The sequence below is a fragment of the Phascolarctos cinereus genome, unplaced genomic scaffold, assembly GCF_003287225.1.
Source record: "Phascolarctos cinereus isolate Bilbo 61053 unplaced genomic scaffold, phaCin_HiC Scaffold_2;HRSCAF=192, whole genome shotgun sequence".
Classification (NCBI taxonomy): domain Eukaryota; kingdom Metazoa; phylum Chordata; class Mammalia; order Diprotodontia; family Phascolarctidae; genus Phascolarctos; species Phascolarctos cinereus.
In genome coordinates, this window is record NW_027555625.1 from 300,949,327 (window position 1) to 300,971,639 (window position 22,313).

The following is a 22,313-nucleotide window of genomic DNA, read 5'->3' on the forward strand; positions in this document are numbered from 1 at the left end:
CGGCAGGAAAAGTCTTTGCACCAGGGTGAGAGAGGAGCACAGTCCAGCACTGGGGCTGCAGTCCAAACTGGGCCCCAGCATACCAGGAGCAGGCCTCAGGGTGACTGAATCAGTGGCAACAGCTTCCAGACCTCTCTGCCCACAAAGCATAAGGGGCTCAGACGAAGGATCAGAAGGAAATTTACAGAGGTCCCTTTGCTGTCACCAGGGGTAAGATTCTGTTGCATTGCCTATACTTGGCTCTGGTTGCAGTCCTAGGTTTTAGTCCCAGTGCAAGGGGGAGCTCTAGCGTAGCAGAGCTTGCATCTGCAGGGGACCAGGGACCCTGGTCACAATTGCATGATTGAAAAGAGTGCTTGTGGTCTCTCCCAACCAGTGCATAGTACAGGAGAGTAGTAAACACTACTTCCTAGCTCATACCACCTTGGAAGTGCCAAAAACTTACAGGTCCCCATAATTACCTCTGAAAACAGCTGCACAAAAAAAAATCTGAAGCTTGGGAGAGTACCCCTTCCACTTGGGAAGCGAGCCCTACTATAGCATAGAGTTAAAAGTCAAGAAATAAGCTAGAAAATGAGAAAACAATAGAAAAATTATTCTGACCATAGAAAGTTACTATGGTGACAAAGAAGATCAAAACACACACTCTGAAGACAACAACTAAGTCAAAATTCCTGCATCTAAAGCCTCCAAGAAAAATATGAATTGGTCTCAGGCCATGGAAGAGCTCAAAAAGTATTTTGAAAATCAAATAAAATAGGTAGAGAAAAAATTGGGAAGAGAAATGAGAGTGATGCAAGAAAATCATGAAAAAAAGAGTCAGCTTGGTAAAGGAGGCTCAAAAAAAAAATTACTGAGGAAAATAACACCTTATAATAAGCCATGGTAAAAGAGGCACAAAAATCCAATGAAGAGAAAAATGCCTTGAAAAGCAGGATTGGCCAAATGGAAAAGGAGGTACAAAAGCAAGAAATCAAGAACCAATCAAACAAAATAAAAAGAATGAAAAAAAATAGAAGAAAATGTGAAATATCTCATTAGAAAAACAATTGATCTGGAAAATAGATCCAGGAGAGATAATTTAAGTATTATTGAACTAGTTGAAAGTCATGATCAAAAAAAGAGCCTAGACATTGTCTTTCAAGAAATTATCAAGGAAAACTACCCTCATATTCTAGAACCAGAGGGTAAAGTAGATATTGAAGGAATCCACCTATCATCTCCTGAAAGAGATCTCAAAATGAAAAATCTCAGGAATATTATAGCTGAATTCCAGACCTCCCAGATCAAGGAGAAAATGCTGCAAGATGCTAAAAAGAAATAATTCAGATATTGTGGAGCCACAGTTAGGATAACACAGGATTTTGTAGCTTCTACCTTAAAATATCAGAGGGCCTAGAATAAGATATTCCAGGGGGCAAAAGAGCTAGGGTTACGACCAAGAATCACATAACCCAGCAAACCTGATTATAATCCTTCAGGGGAAAAATGGAAATTCAATGAAATAGAGGACTTTCAAGCATTCCTGATAAAAAGACCAGAACTGAATAGAAAATTTGACTTTCAAATACAAGATGCAAAAGAAACATAAAAAGGTAAACAGGAAAGAGAAATCATAAGCGATTCAATAAGGTTAAACTGTTAATATTCCTACATGGAAAAATGATATTTATAACTCCTAAAAACTTTCTCATTATTAGGGCAGTTAGAAGGAGTATATGTAGACAGGAAGCAGAGGTGTGAGTTGAATGTGATGATATGATTAAAAAAATAAAATTAAGGGATGAGAAAGAAGAATGCATTGGGAGAAGGGGAAAGAGAGAGTTAGAATGGGATAAATTGTTTGACATAAAAGAAGCCCAAAAGAAGGGGAAGTGGGGAGGGAAGCAGATGAACCCTGTTCTCATCGGAATTGGCTCAAAGATGGAACAATATACACAATCAGTTGACTGTAGAAATCGATCTTACTATATAGGAAAGTAGGAATGGGATGAGATAAAAGAATAGATTGCTGATAGAAAGAGGGCAGTTTGAGGAGCTAAAAGTAAGAAACAAGCACTTGAGAATGGACAGGGTAAAAGGAGAGAGAGAGTAGGATAAATGGGGGAAATAGGATGGAAGAAAATACATAGTAATCATTACTGTGAAAAAAATTTTTTTTACAGTGAGCTGATAAAGACTTCATTTCTCAAACATATGGAAAAGTGAATCAAATTTATAGAAGAGCCATTCCTCAATTGATAAATGGTCAAAGAAACAGGAAGTTTTCAGACAAAGTAATCAAAGCTATCTATAGCTATATTAGAAAAAAAATACTCTACATCACTTTTGATGAGAGAAATGCCAGTTAAAACAGCTCTGAGCTACTACCTCATACCTGTCACATTGGCCAATATGACAAAAAAAAATGACAAATGTTGGAGACGATGTGGGAAAATTAAAACACTAATTGGTGAAGTTGTATACTAATTCAGTTAGAAAACCATGCATACCCTTTGATCAAGCATTACAACTACTAGGTCTGTATCCCAAAGAGGTAAAAAATGAAAAGCAAAAGGACCTATGTGTACAAAAATATTTAGAGCTGCTCTTTTAGTGGTGGCTAAAAATTGGAAAATGAAGGGATGTTCATCAATTAGGAAATGGCTAAACAAGTTGTTGTATATGATTGTGATGAAATACTATTATGCTTTAAGAAATGATGAGCAGAAGAAAAAAAAAAGAAATGATGAGCAGTAGATAGAGTAACCAGGCCTGGAGTCAGGAGAACCTGAGTTCAAATGCGACTTCAGGCACTTGACACTTAATATCTGTGTGACTTTGGGCAAGTCACTCAACCTGAATTGCTTAACCAAAAATAAAAATGAAAATGATGAGCAGGATACTCTCAGAAAAACATGGAAAGACTTACATGAACTGATGCAAAGTGAAATAACCAGAACCAAGAGAACATTGTACATGGCAATAATTGTATGGTGATATACTATGAATGACTTAGCTATTCTCAGCAATACAATAATCCAAGACAATTCTGTTGGATTTAGGATTTATTCATCCACAGAGAAACAACTGGTAAAACCTGACTGCAGATCAAAGATACATTTTTGTTACTTTGTTTTTCTTGGAGCTTTTTTTTATCTGTTTTCTTTCACAGAATGACTTACATGGAAATGTATTTTGCATGACTGCACATATATAACCTATGTCAAATTGCTTGCCTTCTCCGTGGGGTGGGGAGAAGGGAGAGAGAAAGAGAAATTAGAACTCAAAATTTGAAGAAAAAAATAATGTTAAAATTGTTTCTACATGTAGTTAGGAAAAATAAAATATTAAATAAGATTAAAAAATATTCTTGGGAATTTTCATTTGGGAATTTCTTTCAGGATATGATTGGTGGATTCTTTTAATTTTTATTTTACCTTTTGGATCTAAGTTATCAGGGCAGTTTTCCTTTATAATTTCTTGAAATATTGTGTCTGGACTCTTTTTTTGATCATGGCATTTGGTCATCCATGAATTCTTGAATTATCTTTCCTCCATTTTCCAGGGTACTTGTTTTTCCAGTGAGATATTTTATGTTTTCTGTTTTTTCATTCTTTTGGCTTTTTGTTGTTGTTGTTGTTGTTGTTGTTGTTGTTGTTGTTGTTGTTGTTGTTTCTTAATGTCTCATGGAGACATTAGCATCAACTTGCCCAATTCTAATTTTTAAGGAATTATTTTCTTCAGTGAGCTTTTTACCTCTTCATCTGTTTGGCCAATTCTGCTTTTTAAGGAGTTCTTTTCCTCGGAGAATTTTTGAACCTCTTTTACCTGTAGGCCAATTCTGTTTTGTAAGGTGTTATTTTCTTTCTTTCTTTCTTTCTTTCTTTCTTTCTTTCTTTCTTTCTTTCTTTCTTTCTTTTCTTTCTTTCTTTCATTCCTTCTTTCTCCTCTTTTACCAAGATGTTAATTCTCTTTTCATAATTTTCCTGTATCACTCTCATTTCTTTTCACAGTATTTCATCAATCACTGTTGTCTCTTTAACCAGGAATTCTTTTTGGGCTTAGGTCCAAATAGCATTTTTCTTTTAGGCTTTGTCAATTCCTGTTGCTATTGTTGTTTGCTCATTTTTCCAGCCTTTTTCTTAACTTTGAACTTTATGTTTAAGCTGGACTTACAAATTTGTAAGAATGCAAGTCATTTCCCAGTTGATAAATGGTCATAGGATATGAACAGGCAGTTTTCAGGTGAAGAAATTAAAGCTATCTATAGTCATATGAAAAAATGCTCTTAATCACTATTGATTAGAGAAATGCAAATTAAAACAACTCTGAGGTACTATATCACACCTATCTGGCTGTCATGACAAAACAGGAAAATGATAAATGTTCGAGGAGATGCGGGGAAAATTGGAACACTAATGCATTGTTGGTGGAGCTGTGAACTGATCCAACCAGTCTGAAGAACAATTAGGAACTATGCCCAAAGTGCTATAAAACTGTGCATACCTTTGACCCAGCAATACCACTACTCAGTCTTTATCTCAAAGAGGTCATAAAAATGGGAAAAGGACTCACATGTACAAAAATATTTATAGCGCTCTTTTTGTGATGGCAAAGAATTGGAATTTGATGGGATGCTCATCAATTGGGGAATGGCTGAACAAGTTGTGGTATATGTATGTAATGGAATACTATTGTGCTATAAGAAATGATGAAGAGGCGGATTTCAAAAAAGCCTGGAAAGACTTGCATGAACTGGTGCTGAGTGAAGTTAGCAGAACCAGGAGAACATTGTACACAGTAGCAGCAACAATATGTGATGATAAACTTTGGTTGACTTAGCTGTTCTCAGCAATACAGTGATCTAAGACATCTCCAAAAGACTCATGATGGAAAATGCTATCCATATCCAGAGAAAGAACTATGGAGTCTGAATGCAGATCAAAGCATACTATTTACGCTCTCTCATTCTCTCTCTCTCTCTCTCTCTCTCTCTCTCTTCTCTCTCTTCTCTCTCTCTCTCTCTCTCTCTCTCTCTGTTGTGTGTGTGTGTGGTTTTTCCTTTTATTCTGATTCTTCTTTCACAACTTGACTAGTATGGAAATCTGTTTAATATGATTATACATGTATAGTCTATATCAGATTGTTTGCTATCTTAGGGAGGGAGGGAGAAAAAATTTGAAACTCAGAACCTTATAAAAGTAAGTTATGAGTCCATAACTATCTTTACATGTGATTAGAAAAAATAAAATACTATTAATTAAGTGGAGGGGAAAAATAAAGTTGGTCTTAGTTCACCTGGGATTGGGGAGGTCCTGTCTCAAGTTTCAGGCTTTTTCATTACGCTATTTTCAGAGCTAATTCTGAGGCTTTGCAAGTTTTCAGTGTTTCCAAGGTGGCATGATCCAGGGAGAGCTATGGTCTGTCCTGGTCTACATTCTGGTTTTTACCCATGAAGGGCCCTGCTTCCCTATGGCTACATACCCTTGGCTCTGGATCTGTAACCAGTCCCCTGCTCTCTTGCAGCCTTAAGTCTGATGCTCCTTTCTGTCTTGAAACTGTAATCAAGTCCCCTCCCCTCCTATGGCCACAAGCCATAGTGGTCTCTACCTTGGAACTGAAAGCAGGACCCCTGCTGCCTTGGAATCAACCACCAGCGCTCCTCTCTGCTCTGGAATTGCAACCAGAACTGCTTATGGACAATAGAGTTGTCAATCAGCACCAGCTGCACCTAGTGCCAGCAAAGGGTCCCCTGTAATCTTTTTCTGACCAGTTGTTTGACCCCCTTGCCATCTCTGAGCTGAGAGCTCATGAAGCTGCTGCACTGAGGCTCCAAAATTTGATTAGAGGGATTATGTTAAAGTTGTTTGTCAGAGAATGTTGGAGAGTTCAGCTAGGTTGCTGACTGTACTACACCATCTTGGCTCTGCCCTGTTTCTGTTATTTTTAATTTCTCCAGTAAGAGAGGTCTTAGTCATGGTTCCTGGATTTTCTTTTTCTTTTTCTTTTTAATTTTTAATTAATTTATTTATTTTTAGTTTTCCATATTCACTTCTATAAGCATTTGAATTTTAAATTTTCTTCCCCTCCATCCTTTCCTCCTTCTCCAAGATGATGTGCAATATGATATAGGCTCTACATATACATTTCTATTAAATATATTTTCGTATGAGTTATGTCATAAAGAAGAATTAGAACTAATAGGAGGAACCATGAGAAAGAAGAAACAAAACAACACAGAAGGGAAAAAAAAAGAGCAAATGGTATGCTTCAATCTGCATTCAGACTCTATAGTTTTTTCTCTGAATGTGGATTCCATTTTCCATCATGAGTCTTTTGAAGTTGTCTTAGATCATTGCACTGCTGAGAAAAACTAAGTCTATCAAAGTCAGTTATCGCACAGTGTGGCTGTTACTATGCATAGTGTTCTCCTGGTTCTGTTCTTTTCACTCAGCATCAGTCCATGGAAGTCTTTGCAGTTTATTCTCAAGTCTGTTTTCTCATCACCTTATAGCACAATAGTATTCCATTGCATTCATATACCATAACTTGTTCAGCCATTTCCCAGTTGATGGGTGTTTCCTCAATTTCCAATTCTTTGCCACTACAAAAAGAGCTGCTATAAATATTTTTGTACACGTGAGTCCTTTTCCCATTGTTATGATCTCTTCGGGGTACAGCCCTAGAAGTGGTATTGCAGGATCAAAGAGTATGCACATTTTTTATAGTCCTTTGGGCGTAGTTCCAAATTTCTGTCTAAAATGGTTGGATCAGTTCACAACTCTACCAACAATGCATTAGTGTTCCAATTTTCCCACATCTTCTCCAACATTTATCAGTTCCTGAATTTTTCTAACCCTATTTCCTCCCATTAGTCTGAAGAGGAATGAAAAATGTTGATTATTCTGGATTTTGACATTTTCCCTTGAGGTTTCCTTTCAGACACTATCTGTGGGATTTATCTGTTCTTTCTTCTAAGTCCCACTGCTCTTACTTCCAAAAAGGGGTGCCTCCTCTTCAGTTGTGAACACCTAATTAATTAAGGAAATCATTAAAGTACATTTTCCAAATTGAAGTTGTACCCATACATAAGAGAATGCTCTTTTTTTAAAAAAGTTTATTTTTTTATTTATAGAATAAAACATTTACATAACATAGCACAATAAAAAAAAAAGATGGTTGCACATGAAACTGCAAGTCCACTATGTACAACTTTCTATTCCTTTTAAATACACAATGAAGTTATCATGTAAATTTCCTTTTTAATCTTCCCTCCCTTCCCCCTGCCCTGTTCCAGATATGGAAATAGATATATTATCTATACATACTTTATTTATTGGTTCTTTCTCTGGAAATAGATAGCATCTTTCTTCTTATGTCCTTTATAGTTAATTTGGGCATTTATTATAGTCAAAATGACTTATTCACTCAAAGCCATACTTAAAACAACATTGTTGTTACTGTATACAAAGTTCTTTTGCTTCTGCTCATTTCACTCTTCATTATTTTGTGCAAGTCTTTCTATGTTTTTCTGAGATCATTGAGCTCATCATTTCTTATAGCATAGTAGTATTCCATCACAATCATATACCACAACTTCTTCAGCCATTCTAAGTTCTAAGTGAACATTAGCCAAGCTTGATGGCTAGTGCCAGACGTAAATCTATTATTAAAGGTTAACTTCTATGATCTATGCTATGTCTAAGTCTCTTAAAGCCAATGTAACGACCATTTATACTTGAAGTACTACTGCATAATGAAAGACTGGCCTTGGAATCTGTGCCATTTATTAGCAATATGGCTCAAGTTGCTTTCCCTCTCTGTCTCTCAGAAGCCATGTTTTCTTCATCTCTTAAATGGGGATGAAAAAATTTTAACTGTGGAACCCATTGTTTGAGGAAAGTCCTCTGTAGAAATGGAAGGCCTATAGAAATGTAAATTATTATCATGCCTAAGGCTAATCTGATGATTGTTATATGTTTGTTGCCACTTTCCCAATTCTTTGTCCTTGAAACTGTTGTAAACGCAGTGGACCATATCCATATGTTCATAAGATTTAGAATATTATCTTTCTGATGGCTCCTCCTATTGGTTTTAATTTTTACTTACAACTTCACTAATGTGATAATATGTTTAATGGGTATGTAAATGTAAAGCCTATATCAGATTATGCACCATCTTGGGGAGGGTGGGGGAGAGGAAGGGGGAGAAAAATTTTCAACTCAAAAGCATATGGAAGTGATTGTTGATAAATCAAAATAAATTAATAAAATTTAAAAAGAAAAAAAGATTTAGAATATTATATCATACAGTATTAGAACCAGAAGGGACCTTAGAATTTCTGTGGTTCAACCTTCTCACTTTATAAATGAGGAAACTGAGGCCCAGAGAGAAGAAGGGACTTCCAAGTTTTCTTACAGGTAATAAATAGTAGAGCTTTAGTTCACACTCCATTCCTTTTCTGTGCAGAACAGAATTTAACACTAAAAAACAAACTGTGTTCTTAGTTTTTAAAGCTTAAGACAGAACCCCTTACCATGCTGGTCTTTTATTGAAAAATAAAGAAGAGGTTTAAAATTCATAAGATTCCTATAACTAATCAGTGTATTATGATGAGAAATTGTTTGTTACTGGAAGATAGGATTGATAAAAATAATTTGAAGTGTGAATTGTTATTATGCTAACACCTTGGGTTGTTTTTTTTGTTTGTTTTTTTTAAAAGAGAAGAAGGTGGAGAGAACTTGTGAGATCTAACTAATCCCTTGACAGCCCTAAGCTAATATACCTTTCTGGTAGGGGAAAAGAGGATCCGTGTTTTCTCTTCTCCTTTTGGTCTCTAGATGGTTTTATTTTATATATTTGAACTACCAGTATTCCTTTATTTCACTTGACTCTCTTCCAATTAGTAGCTGCCCACCCTGAGGAAGCATAATTAAGAGGTCTCTCGTTAGTTAGAAGGAAAAGAATTAAATAAATTGTAAAAACAGTTATAATGAATGGGCAATTACATGCCCATTAAGAAACCTGCAATATCCATATTCATGCCTGCAGATTGCAAAACAGAGACTTGGTCTTTAGTACTTAGAATCGCAGTGGTAGAGTTTGAGGAAGCCTTAGAACATAGAACATGTGGAACTGAAAAGGGCCTTCAAATGTAGAATACCTGAGCTGAAAGAACCTATAACACCTAGAATGTTAGAACAGAATGCAACATGATAGTGCTAACAGCGACCTGAACACTGATAATGTTAGAAAATATAATGTTAGAACTAGATGAGAATTTTAAAACAGAGTATCAGGAACAGAATGTCAGAATTGAAAAGGATTTTAGAAGTTGTCTAGGCCTCTCCTTTTATAGATGGACACCCTGAGGCTCAAAGGTCACACAGCTAGCCACCTAAGTGACTAGCAGGGGGCCAGGAATGAACCCAGTTTGGTTGACCAAGGTCCACTTTTCTTTCCAGCACATCACATCTTTTTTTTTCCACACATCTCATCTTCTGAAATTGTGTAACAATGGGAAAGGTGGTACACAAACTATGTATAATTTTAGAAGTAGATCATTCTGAGAATGCTGGACTGTATAAAAGTCTAACTCAAAGACCACAATTCATCAATATGGATCTCATTTTAAAAAAAAAGCATTCAAAACCCTTTCATTATTAGTAGGATGTCTTTTGTTTATTTAACTCTGTGATTTCATTGGTATAAGGAGCTTTCCTGGGAGAAAACTCTTAATTCAGGTCAGCAGTTGTTCTGCAATTTATTATGTTACAAGAGAATTGCTTCAGGCCTTCCTTAAGAGTTAAAGTGAATGGGGCAGCTAGGTAGCAGCAGTGGATAGAGCACCTGCCTTGATGTCAGGAGGACCTGAGTTTAAATCTGGCCTCAGACCAAACAGTTGACACTTAAAGCTGTGTGACCCTGGGCAAGTCACTTAACCCCAATTGCCTAATAAAAATAAATAAAATTTAAAATTAAAAAAAAAAAAAGAATTGAAGTGACTTACCCAGGATCAGTCAGTAAGTACAAAGGTTGGATTTGAAACTTGATCATCTTGGGGGCAGCTAGGTGGCGCAGTAGATAGAGCACCGGCCCTAAACTCAGGAGGACCTGAGTTCAAATCTGGCCTCAGACCAAACACTTGATATTAGCTGTGTGACCCTGGGCAAGTCACTTAACCCCAATTGCCTTTAACAAAGAAAAAAACTTGATTATCTTGACTTGAAGTGTGACCATTTGGTAATCCGTGAGGCTGTAGGATTTAGAGGATAGTATCCTAGAAGGTTATAGATGAAAGGGATCCCAGAGTCATCAAGCCCAACTCCCTGTCTTGCCTCTCAGCTACAGACATCTTTTTTTAGCAAAATCATATTGATTAGAGGAGAGCATCCTATGACTCTTAAGAATATTATCTAATGTTAAGATAAGCAGTATGAGATGGAGAGCCAGGGTCAGGGTGACCTGGGTGTACAAGGTCTGCCTCTGACACATACTACTCTGGTGATCCGGAGCAAATCACTTCACCTCTCAGAGCCACTAGACAATTCTCTGTCACTACAAGTTGCAAAGCAATTGCTGATCTGCATTGGTAAAGGGGGTTTCCTCATGAGGAACTCCCTACCCTGATGAAATAACTGGTGAGGACCAAACAAATTCAAATTTAAAGTAAGATACTCGGGGACTATAGACTTAGGTCCTCATTCCATCATAATGATAACTAATTTTTATGTAGCACTTTAAGGTTTTCAGTGATCTCTACCAACATTATTTCATTTGATTCTTACAGCAAGCCTGGTGGGGGGCTATTAATTTATTATCCCTCTTTGATAGATGAGGAAACTAAGATTTTCAAAAATTAGGTAACCTATCTTCATACAGATCACAAACAAGTAACCAAGCTGGAATATGACACCAAATCATCTGACTCTATGTCCAGTACTCTACAACAATGCTATTCTGCCCTCCCTGAGGTTCATTTAGTAACTGTGACATTGGGCAAATCACTCTATATCTCTGGAGATAGTTAAATTAATTTAAGCTTAGTTTAAAACTGTACTAACTCATCAATACGATGATCCACCATAACTCCAAAGGACTCATGATATAAAATACTGTCTACCTCCAGGTGGAGAACTGATGGACTCAGAGTACAGACTGAAGCATATTTTCTTCTATTCTTTATTTTCCTGGCTTTTGTTTTTTTAGAACATCACTAATGTGGAAATATATTTTGTATGACTGTATATGTAAAATGAGTATCAAGCTTCTTGCTTTCCTGGTAGGGATGGAGAGAAGGAAAAACTGTGGAACTGGAAATAAAAATAAAATTAAAATAATTGCACTTAGACATTTAGGACAGCCTGTATTCTTTCCCTGCCTGCCTCCCAGGCATCAAACAGCTCTGCAACTTCTTACCAATACATACACACACATATATGCACACACATACATTCAAGCATACATACATACATACATATCCCATTCATCAAGGTCTATTCCTGCATGAAGCTTTCCCCTATAAATATTGCTCTATTTTCTAATAATCTGCATTGTATAATTTAGCGCCATATTATAACAATTACAACGACAGGTATCATATCAATATGTCATAAAACTAAGTTCTTTGATAGTTTGACTGGTCTGTGATCTCTCCAGTTTGGATACTCTCTTTCTAAATATAGATTTTAATAGTATGCATACATGCATACATATATGTACATATGTGTATATAATACCTTTAATATTTTGTAACTATCAGAATAGCACTAGGAATGCCCATCTGTTATATCTCACATGATCTTATCTACTTTTCCAATCCTTGATGATGTCTTCCTTGAGCTTTCTCACATACAAGAATCAGTGTTATATGCTAAAGCCTTCCTGATTCCACAACAAATGGATGAAAAAATATTATGTACTAAGTGCTGGGCACATACAAGTAAGAAAAAAAGAGAGAGAGAGTCCCTGCTCTCAAGAAGTATACCTAATTGAGGGGGGAACACATAAAAGAAAGTTCAGCTGCACAGCAGATGAATGAGTCCAAAAGTCCCAAGGGTGCAGGAGTGAGACCGATTGTTGTTGTTCAGTGGTTTCAGTCATGTCTGACTCTTCATACCCCATGTGGGGTTTTCTTAGCAAAGATACTGGAATGATTTGCCATTTCTTTCTCCAGTATTTTACAGATAAGGAAATTGAGGCAAACAGGGTTAAGTGACTTGTTAGGGTCATGCAACTAAGAAGTGTCTGAGGACAGATTTGAACTCAGGAAAATGAGTCTTCCTGATTCCAGGCCCAGCACTATCCACGGTGCCACCTAGCTGCCCAAAAGCTATGAAACACATGGCAAGACCCCAAAGTCTTTAGGTTACATATGGTGATGGTGACAGAGGACTGCAGGGTGTAGAAGCAGGTCAGATCATAAGGCATGGGGAATCTTTGGAGGCAGAGTTAGGACAGATGGTAAGGTCTAGTTGTCTTTTATCTTATCAGAAGGAATAGAACTATTCCCCCATTTCAGCCAAAGCTTTGGGAGAATCTGAGCAGCCAGGGAAAAGGGAGAAGGCAAGAGTGAGATAGAGTACACCCCCAAGTGGTCTCAGTTCTTCCCATAGTCTGACTCTCTCAGATGAGCTTTGAGACAGCCAACAACTGATGTAAAGGAGAGATGGGTAAGGTAAGGGGCTAGGGTAACCCCAGTACTGGCGATTCCTCTCACTCCTACCCCAGTGTTCCTGATGGTTCACAGTGAATCTTTCTAGTGATCTTTTGGTCATCTACGATTCTGATTCCTCTTGAGATTGTGTTATTCCTTGATTTATAATTATATAATATGCCTAGGTAGGTTCATAATATATGTACCACGTGTAGCATTGGTGGATATTCTATATATGAATTTACATATGTATGTTACTGCTTTGTTGTTTAGTGTGTCTTATCTCCCCAATTAGTTGGTACCCATTCAATATCTGGTTAGTTGATTAGATAAAGAAGTGCCTCAAAATCATGACATAGGAGATTCACTTGAAAGAACTAGAGATATTTAGCCTGGAGAAGAGAGAGCTAGCTGTCTTTTAACTGTTTGAAGTGCTGTCACATAGGAGAGGGATTAGATTTGTTCTCTTTGGGCTCAGGAAGGAGAACTAGAAACAATGGTTGGAAGTGACAGAGACTGATTGTGGCGCAACGAAAAGGAAAAACTTCTGTGTGTTTGGAATGGCCTCCTTTGGAAACAGTGTATTTCTCCTTTGCAAAGACTGTCTAGTGGAGGCTAAAGGACTTCTTATCAGAGGTATAGAGAGAGGCTCCTTGTTCAGGGACTGGCTGGACTAGACGGCCTCTGAGGTCCTTTCCAGTTTGGACATTCTGCGATTCTGTGGAATAATTGTCAAGTCCTTGGTCAACTGAAGTTGGTGTTCATTCTTGGTGTTAGTGTATGAATATGCACAGAATTATGCAAGTTCATATTTGCAACATGTTAGAGATTGTCACGTAGCTTCTAGGTTTCGGCGTATTTGCAAAGAATTTGTAATAGGTTCAAAAAAGTATCTGTGGCTTAGTGGGAAAATGATGACAGCACAGAAAGTAATTGTCTAAATTTTCATTTGTACAATACATAAAGCTATTGTGGTGTGTAGAGTAAATAATGTGTCTTAAACATGTTCTAAATACAGAGCTGTTACATCCCTAACGATACTTGGCGAAGAAATTGCTTTTCCATGATAGGCCATAATGACTCCTTGGAAAAATTATTGTACTTAAATAATGCATGTTTAATATGCCTAAAGTGTGTAATCGATTTTGTATCTGGTAACTTCTTAGTGTTTTGTACCTTTATGTTATTTCTAATGATTTCATTTCTTCCTTGTTTTTAAACAAAATGGTTTTGTAAGAAGGCAAAAACCTATGGCATTAGAACCTTCATGTTTCAGATTTTATAATGTTCTAAGAATATCTTAGAGCCTAGATTACTAGGGCACAGAACATTAAAACTGGGTGTTACAACATAGAATAGTCACCTGGACTATTGCAATAGGCTGCTGATTAGTTTCCCTGCCTCTTCTTTACCCTTTCCAATTCATCCTTCCCTGACAACGTGATTTTCCTAAAGCATATATCCAACCATGTTCTTCTCTTCAGGGAACTGTAATGACTCCCTATTTCCTCTAGAGTCAAGATCAAACTCCTCTTTTTTGGCATTAAAGCCTTCACAACCTGGTTTTAGCCTACTTTCCAGGTTTGTTAGACCTTGTCGTCCTTCATATTTCTACACAACAGCCAAGCTGGCCTCCTTGTCGTTCCCTCTCTCATCATTGCACTTCTGACCAGTCTGTCTTCCAGACACAGAGTATAGTTCTGACTCACTTCCACTTCAGAAACTACTTAGTTTCTTTCAAACTTATGCCACATGCCACCTCCTACATGAGACCTTTCCTGATCCCTCCGCAGCTGCCAGTGCCTTTCTCTGCCATTTGTCTTGTAGATAGCTTCTGTTTTCTTACAAAGCATCTGTACATTTTATACCCCTCACTTACATGTAAGTTATTTGAGGCAAGAAATAATTGCATTTTTACCTTTGTATCCCCAGTGCCTAACATAGTAGCTGGCATATCCTAGGCATTTCTTAAATGCTTATTGATTGAGGTTATCCGGCAAATCCCTGTCAATTACTAGATGAGGAAACTAAGGCCAACAGAGATTACGTGACTTGCCCAAGGTCAAATGGCATATTTATACAGGATCCAAACATCCTAAGCACCTTCCGCTATACTACAGGGCTATCTATCTCCTTTTAGAAGAAAAATCTTAATTAATAAATCGCACAGAAGACTATTACTTCTAGATATTTAGTTATTCTTTTCTTTTTAAAATCCATTTTTGTAGACTAAATCATTTGATAGCAGCTAATTTTTTCTTTTGACATTTTAATTAAAACTCACTGTTGGCTCATTTTTCAATTAAATATGAAAGATAGAGAAAGTGATGCAGTAGGGTTGATTCTTACAGATTTGGGAAATTCTTGCACTGTCTGGTAGGCTGTGTTTCTAGACAGTAATAATTTGCCCCTGTTCTGGAATTCCACACTTTTCTTGCTTCCTTTCATTACATTAGCCAAGGTTCCGCGAGATGAGACATTTGCAGTCTGAAGACTTCCTGCCGGGGGTTCAGACTTTGTATTTCTGACATTGAAGCTGTCCTGTTCCTGAAGCTATTTAATTAGAAACATATTCGTTACACAGTATGCTGGGGAGAGCTTGGACAGCAGAGCCCAATCACACAAGGAAGTTTGAGCATTTGTACAACTGGCGTCTTAAACTAATGGTTTATGCTTTAAGAGGAAAAAATAAAATACATCGTCAGACAGTAGCTTGCCCCTGAAAGGCCTCCATTAGAGAAGAAGTTGAATGTGTACAGAAAAAAAAATTAGATACCTTATTTTCTTCATTAAAAGTCTTAAAAACGTAAATTTTAAAAATCCAGTTTCATTATAGTATACGATTCTTTTCTATTGCTCTGAGGGGAAAAAACCCCCCAAAGCATTCTGGGAGAATGATTCCCAATCAGAGGAGGTTTCATAAGGGCCTTGTTTCCATCCTCTTGAAATACTGCTGTAGAAATTTGTAGACTTTGCCTGAGAAGGGTATTTTATACTCTGAATGGGATTTTTTTGGTTGTGACATTTAATTTATTATTTAAGGGGTTCAGGTTGTATTTTTTCTGGTAAAGGCTTGTTTGTTATCTTTGTGCAGCTGCAAATTGATGGTGTTTGGGTAATAACAGTAACAGCTCCCATTTTTTGCAGTTCTTTACAGTTTACAGAATTCTTTCCTCCCAGTTTTATAGAAGAAGAGATTGAGGCTCAGAATAATAATAATGACTCCCATTTCTGTAATATTTTATAAACCATAAAACGATTCTCTTGCCACACCCCCTGTGGAGGAGGTGGAAGAAAGAATATTCTTTTTCCATTTTATAAATGAGGAAACTGAGGCTAAGATTAACAATAATAGTTCCCATTTCAATAACTCTTTACAGCTTAAGTACCTTCCTCACAACATTCCTGTGAGGTGGGTAGTATAAGCATTATTATTTTCAGTTTCCAATTAGGTAAACTGAAAATAATTGAAGTGACTTGTGGGAAACCAGGCTCCATTTCAGTGTTCTTTTTGCTACGTTATAGTTTGCTTCCTGGAAGGTTAACGTCTAGTTAAGTATTCAATATCCCTATGAAGATAACATAGAAAAATCACCCAGTTTGTTGTGATTGAAAGCTATCATGTCCCATCCTTACAGGTGTTTGTGGTTATTGCTCTCAAGCAGTGGTTGCCCCTTTTTTGAAATCTTATTGAGAAAAGTATAAATTTGACATAGATCAAATTTTAGAGTAAGATTGTCTCTGGAAATGGTTTAAGAAAAACTTTGGCAGTAAATCCCCATACCTTCCTTTCCTCTGCCAGCTTGAGATTCAAATCCCAGTTCTTTCACTCTCTGTATGATCTTGGGCTAGAATCTTCTCTAAGAAAGGAATTTAAACTCTTTGGACCTCAATTTCACCGTCTGAAAACAGTGAGGTTGCACTTGACGTTCAGGCTTTCTAACTTTGTTTTATGTTCTGAGGTCCCTTTCAGACTCTCCTGTTCTTTGTTCCAGTATTCTATATGATAATGTACCTTCCAGCTATAACAATTAATGTTTTAAGGTCTCTTGTGTGCTCTATCTGTGTTCTAACATTCTATTCATTTCAACGATTGATCAAACATTTATTAAGTGCTTCTTGTGTCCAGAAATTCCTTCCAGCAATGATATTCTATGATTCTGTGAACCCAGAAGATAATCCATGGTGAAAGCTCTTGCCTGGGCTGTTGAATGAGTATGTTCACCTGGATACAACTCTCCGGACAATGCTTAGCTTCAAATGGGCAGTGAGCGTTCAGTATTCACCAATTCAACACACATTTACTGAACACCTAACATGTGCCAGACAGTGTGGCACATATTTGCACTATGACTACAGGATGAAAACAACTCAATCTGTGTCTTTAGGGAGCATGCAGTCAATCAGTTAAGCATCTGTTATATGCCAGGCACTGTGCAAAGAGCTAGGGATACAAAAGAGGCAAAAACCAGTCCTTGGCCTCAAGTAGCTTATAGTATAACGGAGGAGACAACATGGAAACAAATAGAGGCAAAGCAATCTATCTTTTCCTATCTTATCCTACAGGATAAGTAGGAAAGGCATACAATCAATAAGGGTTGAGAAAGGCTTCCAGTAAAAGATGGGATTTTAGTTGGGACTTATAAGAAGCCAGGGAAGTCAGTAGTCAGAGTGGAGGAAATAGAATGTTCTAGACATTGGGGACAGCCAGAGAAAATGCCAGGAGCTGAGAGATGGAATATCCTGTTCGTGGAGGTTGATGTCATTGGATTGGGGTGGGGGGGTTAGGAGCAGGGGATGACAAGACTGGGAAGATAGAATAGGGATAGGTTATGAAGGGCTTTGAATGCCAAATAGCACATTTTTTTTTATTTGATCCTAGGGGCAATAAGGAGCCAGTGGAGTTTTTTGAGTTGGAGGTTGGAGTGACTTGAATGACTTATACTTTGGAAAAATCATTTTAGTGGCTGAATGGAGGATGGATAGGATCGGGGAGAGTCTTGAGGCAGGCTGACCCACTAGCAGGCTATTGCAGCAGTCCAGGTGTAAGGTGATGAAGGTCTACATTAGAGTGGTGACATGTTAGAGGAGAGAAGGGGAGCATGATTGAGAGATGTTGCAAGGATGAAATCAACAGACCTTGGAAACAGATTGGATATAAGAGGTGAGAGATAGTGGAAGAATCAAGGATAACTCATCAGTTTCAAGACCAAGGGACTGTGAGGATGATGGTATCTTCCATGGTAATAGGGAAAGTAGAGGCTGGGGAGGTTTAAGGAGAAAGATAATAAATTCATTGTTGGACAGGTTGAGTTTAAGATATCTACTGGATATCTAGTTTGAGGTGTCTGAAAGGCAGTTGTAGATGTGAGACTGGAGATCAGAAGAAAATTTGGAACAGTATAGGTAGATTTGAGAATCATCAGCATAGAGATGCTAATTAAATCCATAGGAACTAATGAGGTCATGAAGTAGTAGGAAAAAAGAAGAGGACCCAAGACAGAACCTTGTGGGACAAGTTTCCAAACCTCTGCAATTAGAGGATGTGATCTGGATGAGGATGCAGCAAAAGAGCAATCAGATGAGTAGGAAGAGAACCAGGAGAGAGTGGTGTCTCCAAAACCTAGAGATAAGAGGGTATCAAATTGGAGAGAGTGATCAACAGTGTCAGAGGCTGCTGAGAGGTCCAGGAAAATGAGAATTGAGAAAAGGCCATTGGATTTGGCAGCTAAGAGATCATTAGTGGCTTTGGAGAGAGCCATTTCAGTGGGATTGTAAGGTACGAATCGTAAAAGGTTGAGAAGAGCGTAAGAGAAGAGAAAGTGGAGGCACCTATTGTAGATGGCCTTTTTGAAGAGTTTAGCTACAAAGGGCAGAAGAGATATAGGACAATAGCATGGATGGCAAGTTCAAGTGAGTCTTGTAAAGAGATGGATCAAGTCACTTTGTCTCTCTGGGCTTATCTCCTTATCTATAAAACAAACCACCTCAAACTTTCCTTCCAGTTTACTCAACTGTAAATGGGCTGAATGTAGTGATCCCAGGACACACACATATAGCAATGCTACACATTAGATCAGAGTGCCCAGGAGCCATCACAGAGAGATACTAGAGAGTGGAGGGTGCTCAGGGCGGGGGGAACCCTTTTAAGCCGAGGTCATCGGGCAGAGTTTCATGGAGAAGGTGGTACCTGTGCAGGACCTCAGAGAGTACAATCATAGAAGAAATTACCCTTTTCCAATTCCTGCATTTCAAGCCTTGTTATTCAACTGCCATTTCTATTACAAGCGTGTGCTATCATTCCCAGGCTGCAAACATTTTGTAAATCCCTGTGAAGCTTCTCAGCTCGGGAACATAATGTCATATTAGGATTTTTGTTGTGAAAGAAAATGTAACTGTGCATACGTTTATTAAAACAGTTTTTCTGCAAATATTTAACCGTCTGTAATTTTCAGGCGGATGCAACAGACATTAAAACAGCTGTTTGTCTTTGTTTCTCTTCACAGTGCTCCCATGCCCTACCTCATAGGAATACATTTAAGTCTAATGGAGGTAAGTTGGCTTGCTTTCTCCAGAAATTTTTTGCTCTGTGGTTTGGTTTCCTCCTGTTTCTGCATGGCATTGGAATAGACTGAGTATCTGTATTCACAGCTTAACATATGGGAACTCGTACAAGCAACACCTCAAGCTCTGTCCCCCTCCCTTGCTGACAAAGCTGAGCATTCAACTAAGATCTCTTCCCACTAGGTTATTGTTTTTGTTCAGATGGGAGATGATGTTTTCTCAGGTGAGGCTGCAGGGACAGGAGAGTAGAAAAGGTCTTAAGGGAGAGGAGGATTTTTTTTAAAGTAATATTACAAGCTTTGGGCAAATACTGGTCTACTTGCCTATACTAAAGAACCAGCTTGTATGTATTCCTATTGTAGCCAAATGCTTGAGTTTACAACTAAAAGCATAGAGCCATTGACTTTGAGAGCTGGAAAGAACTTTAGAACTTAGGATGGTGAGGATCAGAGCTGTAAAGAACGCTGACAGCAGCAGGGTAACTGAAAGCATTTCAAACTTGGGTTGAGAGGACTGGAGTTCTTGCCCAGCATCAAATAAATGACCGAGTCAGGACTCAAACCCAATACCTGTCAATCTAGTGTGCTTTCCACCTCTTCATGTGGCCTCGTAGCTTCCGCAGTTGTGTCATTGGGGCAGAGGCAGTGCATGCCTGTGGAGTTCTTTTTGCTGTGTATAGTCTCTGAGAGCAAAGTCCTGAGCTTGCCTTCTTTCACAGAGGAGATGAGCTCTCAGGGGAGGGGAGAATAGGAACTGCTTCTCCCAGTGGTAAAGCTTTTCTTGTCTTGAAGGAAATATGGCCTCTTCTTTTCTGTTCAATTCACTGTAGGTCAACTGGGACCACCTGCTTCTTCACTATTTGTTGCACACAGTGCTATTGTGTTTACGAAACGAAAAGAGTTGGTTATTGGAAAACCTGTTGGTTTGACATTGAGAATCTCAATCAAAATAGACCATTAAAAATCTGCTCCAATTTCCAAATTGACAGGCTGGCCATGTGGCTCCTACATTCTGTTAACTCTGCCTTTCTGTCATCACCTAGCCCTGGGTACATAAAGTGTAGGGTTTATGGTCTGTCACAGATTATGTGTTCAGATTGTATTGTATTGAACTTTTTTTTCTTTTCTGTCTTTTGTTTATAAGAGCTGAGGTGGAATCAAAGCTACAGTAGAAGAACACCACTGAGAATTAGAATGAAAAAGAACATTAAAAATGAAAGAATTAAAGAGATACATCCTATCATAAGATTTAGAGCCTGATGAGACCTTAGAGTTCATCTAATCCAACCCCTTCATTTTCTTTCTTTTTTTTTTTAACCTTTTAGGCAATTGAGGTTAAGTGACTTGCCCAGGGTCACACAGCTAGTAAGTGTCAAGTGTTTGGTCTGGGGCCACATTTGAACTCAGGTACTCCTGACTTCAGGGCCAGTGCTCTATCTACTGCGCCACCTAGCTGCCCCCCAACCCCTTCATTTTCCGAATGAGAAAACTCAAGCCCACAGATTGAAGTGACTTACCTATGGTTACATAGGCATTAAATAGCAGAAGTGCCAGTCAAACTGAGGTCCCTTGATTCAGAATCCAGTGTTCTTTCCCCTACACATAGCTGAACCATGGAATCTCAGAGCTCAAAGGGACCTCAGAAAACATCCAGTTTAGCTCCTACCTGAGCAAGAATCCCCTCTTTAATTTCCCAGCAAATGGTTATATCTGGGCTTTGCTTAGAAGATATCCATTGATAGACAACTCATTGTAGCCAAAGGAGCCCATTCTGTTTGTGCGTCAATCTAATTGTTCAGTTATCAAGCTGAAATCTGCTTCCTTAAAACTTGCTATCCATCATTGGGACCAAGAACAATTTTAATCTCTCTTCTGCAGGACAGCTCTTAAGATAACCACAGGCAAAAAACCTATCTCCTTCAAGTCTTTTAGACAGGCAGCATGGTGTAGTGGGAAAAGCTGAATCTGAAGACCTGTATTCCAACCAAAGCTTTGCCACTCATAAAATGTGTGTATTTGGATAAGTCACACGTCCTGTCTCTCTGGCTTAAGTTGACTCATTTGTAAAATGAGAGAGTTGGATTAGACGATCCTTCTGATCCCATCTATTTATAACATTCTGTGATTCTCTTTACAGCCTTCAGCAATCTGGTTCTAGCCATCTCTTTAATTGTATCACCCACTATTCTCTTTAACACACTTGATGTTCCAGCTAAAAATTGACTCCTTGACATCTTTTTTTTTCCTGCCCACACACTACCTGATACAATGCTTTTGTATATGTGGACCCTAACACCACACTCCTCAATACCCTTTTCCACATGTCAACTCCTGTGCATCCTCCAAAGCCCAGCTCAGATACTGTGTTCTTTGGAGAACCTTCCCTAAAGTCTCCAGGTGAAGTTGAACTCTATCCTTGGAACCTTACACGTTGTAGTTGTTATACATGTGTATCATGTTCTCTGTTGTTTTAGCTAAGCTTCTTGAGGGCAAGGGACTATGCTTTTTTTTTTAATTTTGGTGCATCTAGTATCATCATTCATTGCACATAATAGGTGTTTGGTAAATTGTTATTGAATGAATGAATAAAGGCTTTTGTTGCTATTCCCCAGGAAGCATAGGGAGAGAAGATACATTCTCTCTTACACTGTCATTCTCACTAGCAATTCAGCAAAGGATTTAAAAAGACTTATTTTTGACTGTCTTGTTAATTCTTCTCAAAAGCTATAGGCACCTTATTATGCCTTTGCATATGTGCCAGAATTTTTTAAACTTCAAATGAATGTGGCAGATGTTCGTAAAAGTTTAGAAAAAGCTAAACCATGAGGAGACTTTTTAACCATTTTTATGACTCTCAAAATTGTTGTTCAGGGTAAAAATCTGAATTGTGATTTCTTATAACTTGAAAATGGATCATGGAGGAAGGGCTTTATTTATCGCTAACCTAGAGGATATTTTTAATATGAAATAATGTTACCCTAGGTAACAGCTAGGTGGTGTAGTGGATAGGGCAATGTACTTGGAATCAAGAAAATTTGAGTTCAGATTCTACGTCAGACACTTAATACTTGTACGACCCTAAACAAATCAGTTCACCTCTCTGTCTCAGTATC

General features: G+C 38.0%; 1 protein-coding gene across 7 annotated transcripts in view; it reads left to right on the forward strand.

Annotated features, from left to right (window-relative positions):
• The window catches only part of DENND1A (DENN domain containing 1A), a 691,139-nt gene that overhangs the window by 390,052 nt on the left and 278,774 nt on the right, over positions 1-22,313 (forward strand). For all 7 annotated transcript variants that reach the window (XM_078150133.1, XM_078150134.1, XM_020967516.2 and 4 more), the window contains one exon: positions 19,144-19,189. In XM_078150133.1, the coding sequence (XP_078006259.1) occupies positions 19,144-19,189 (46 nt within the window). The remainder of the gene's footprint in view (positions 1-19,143; positions 19,190-22,313) is intronic.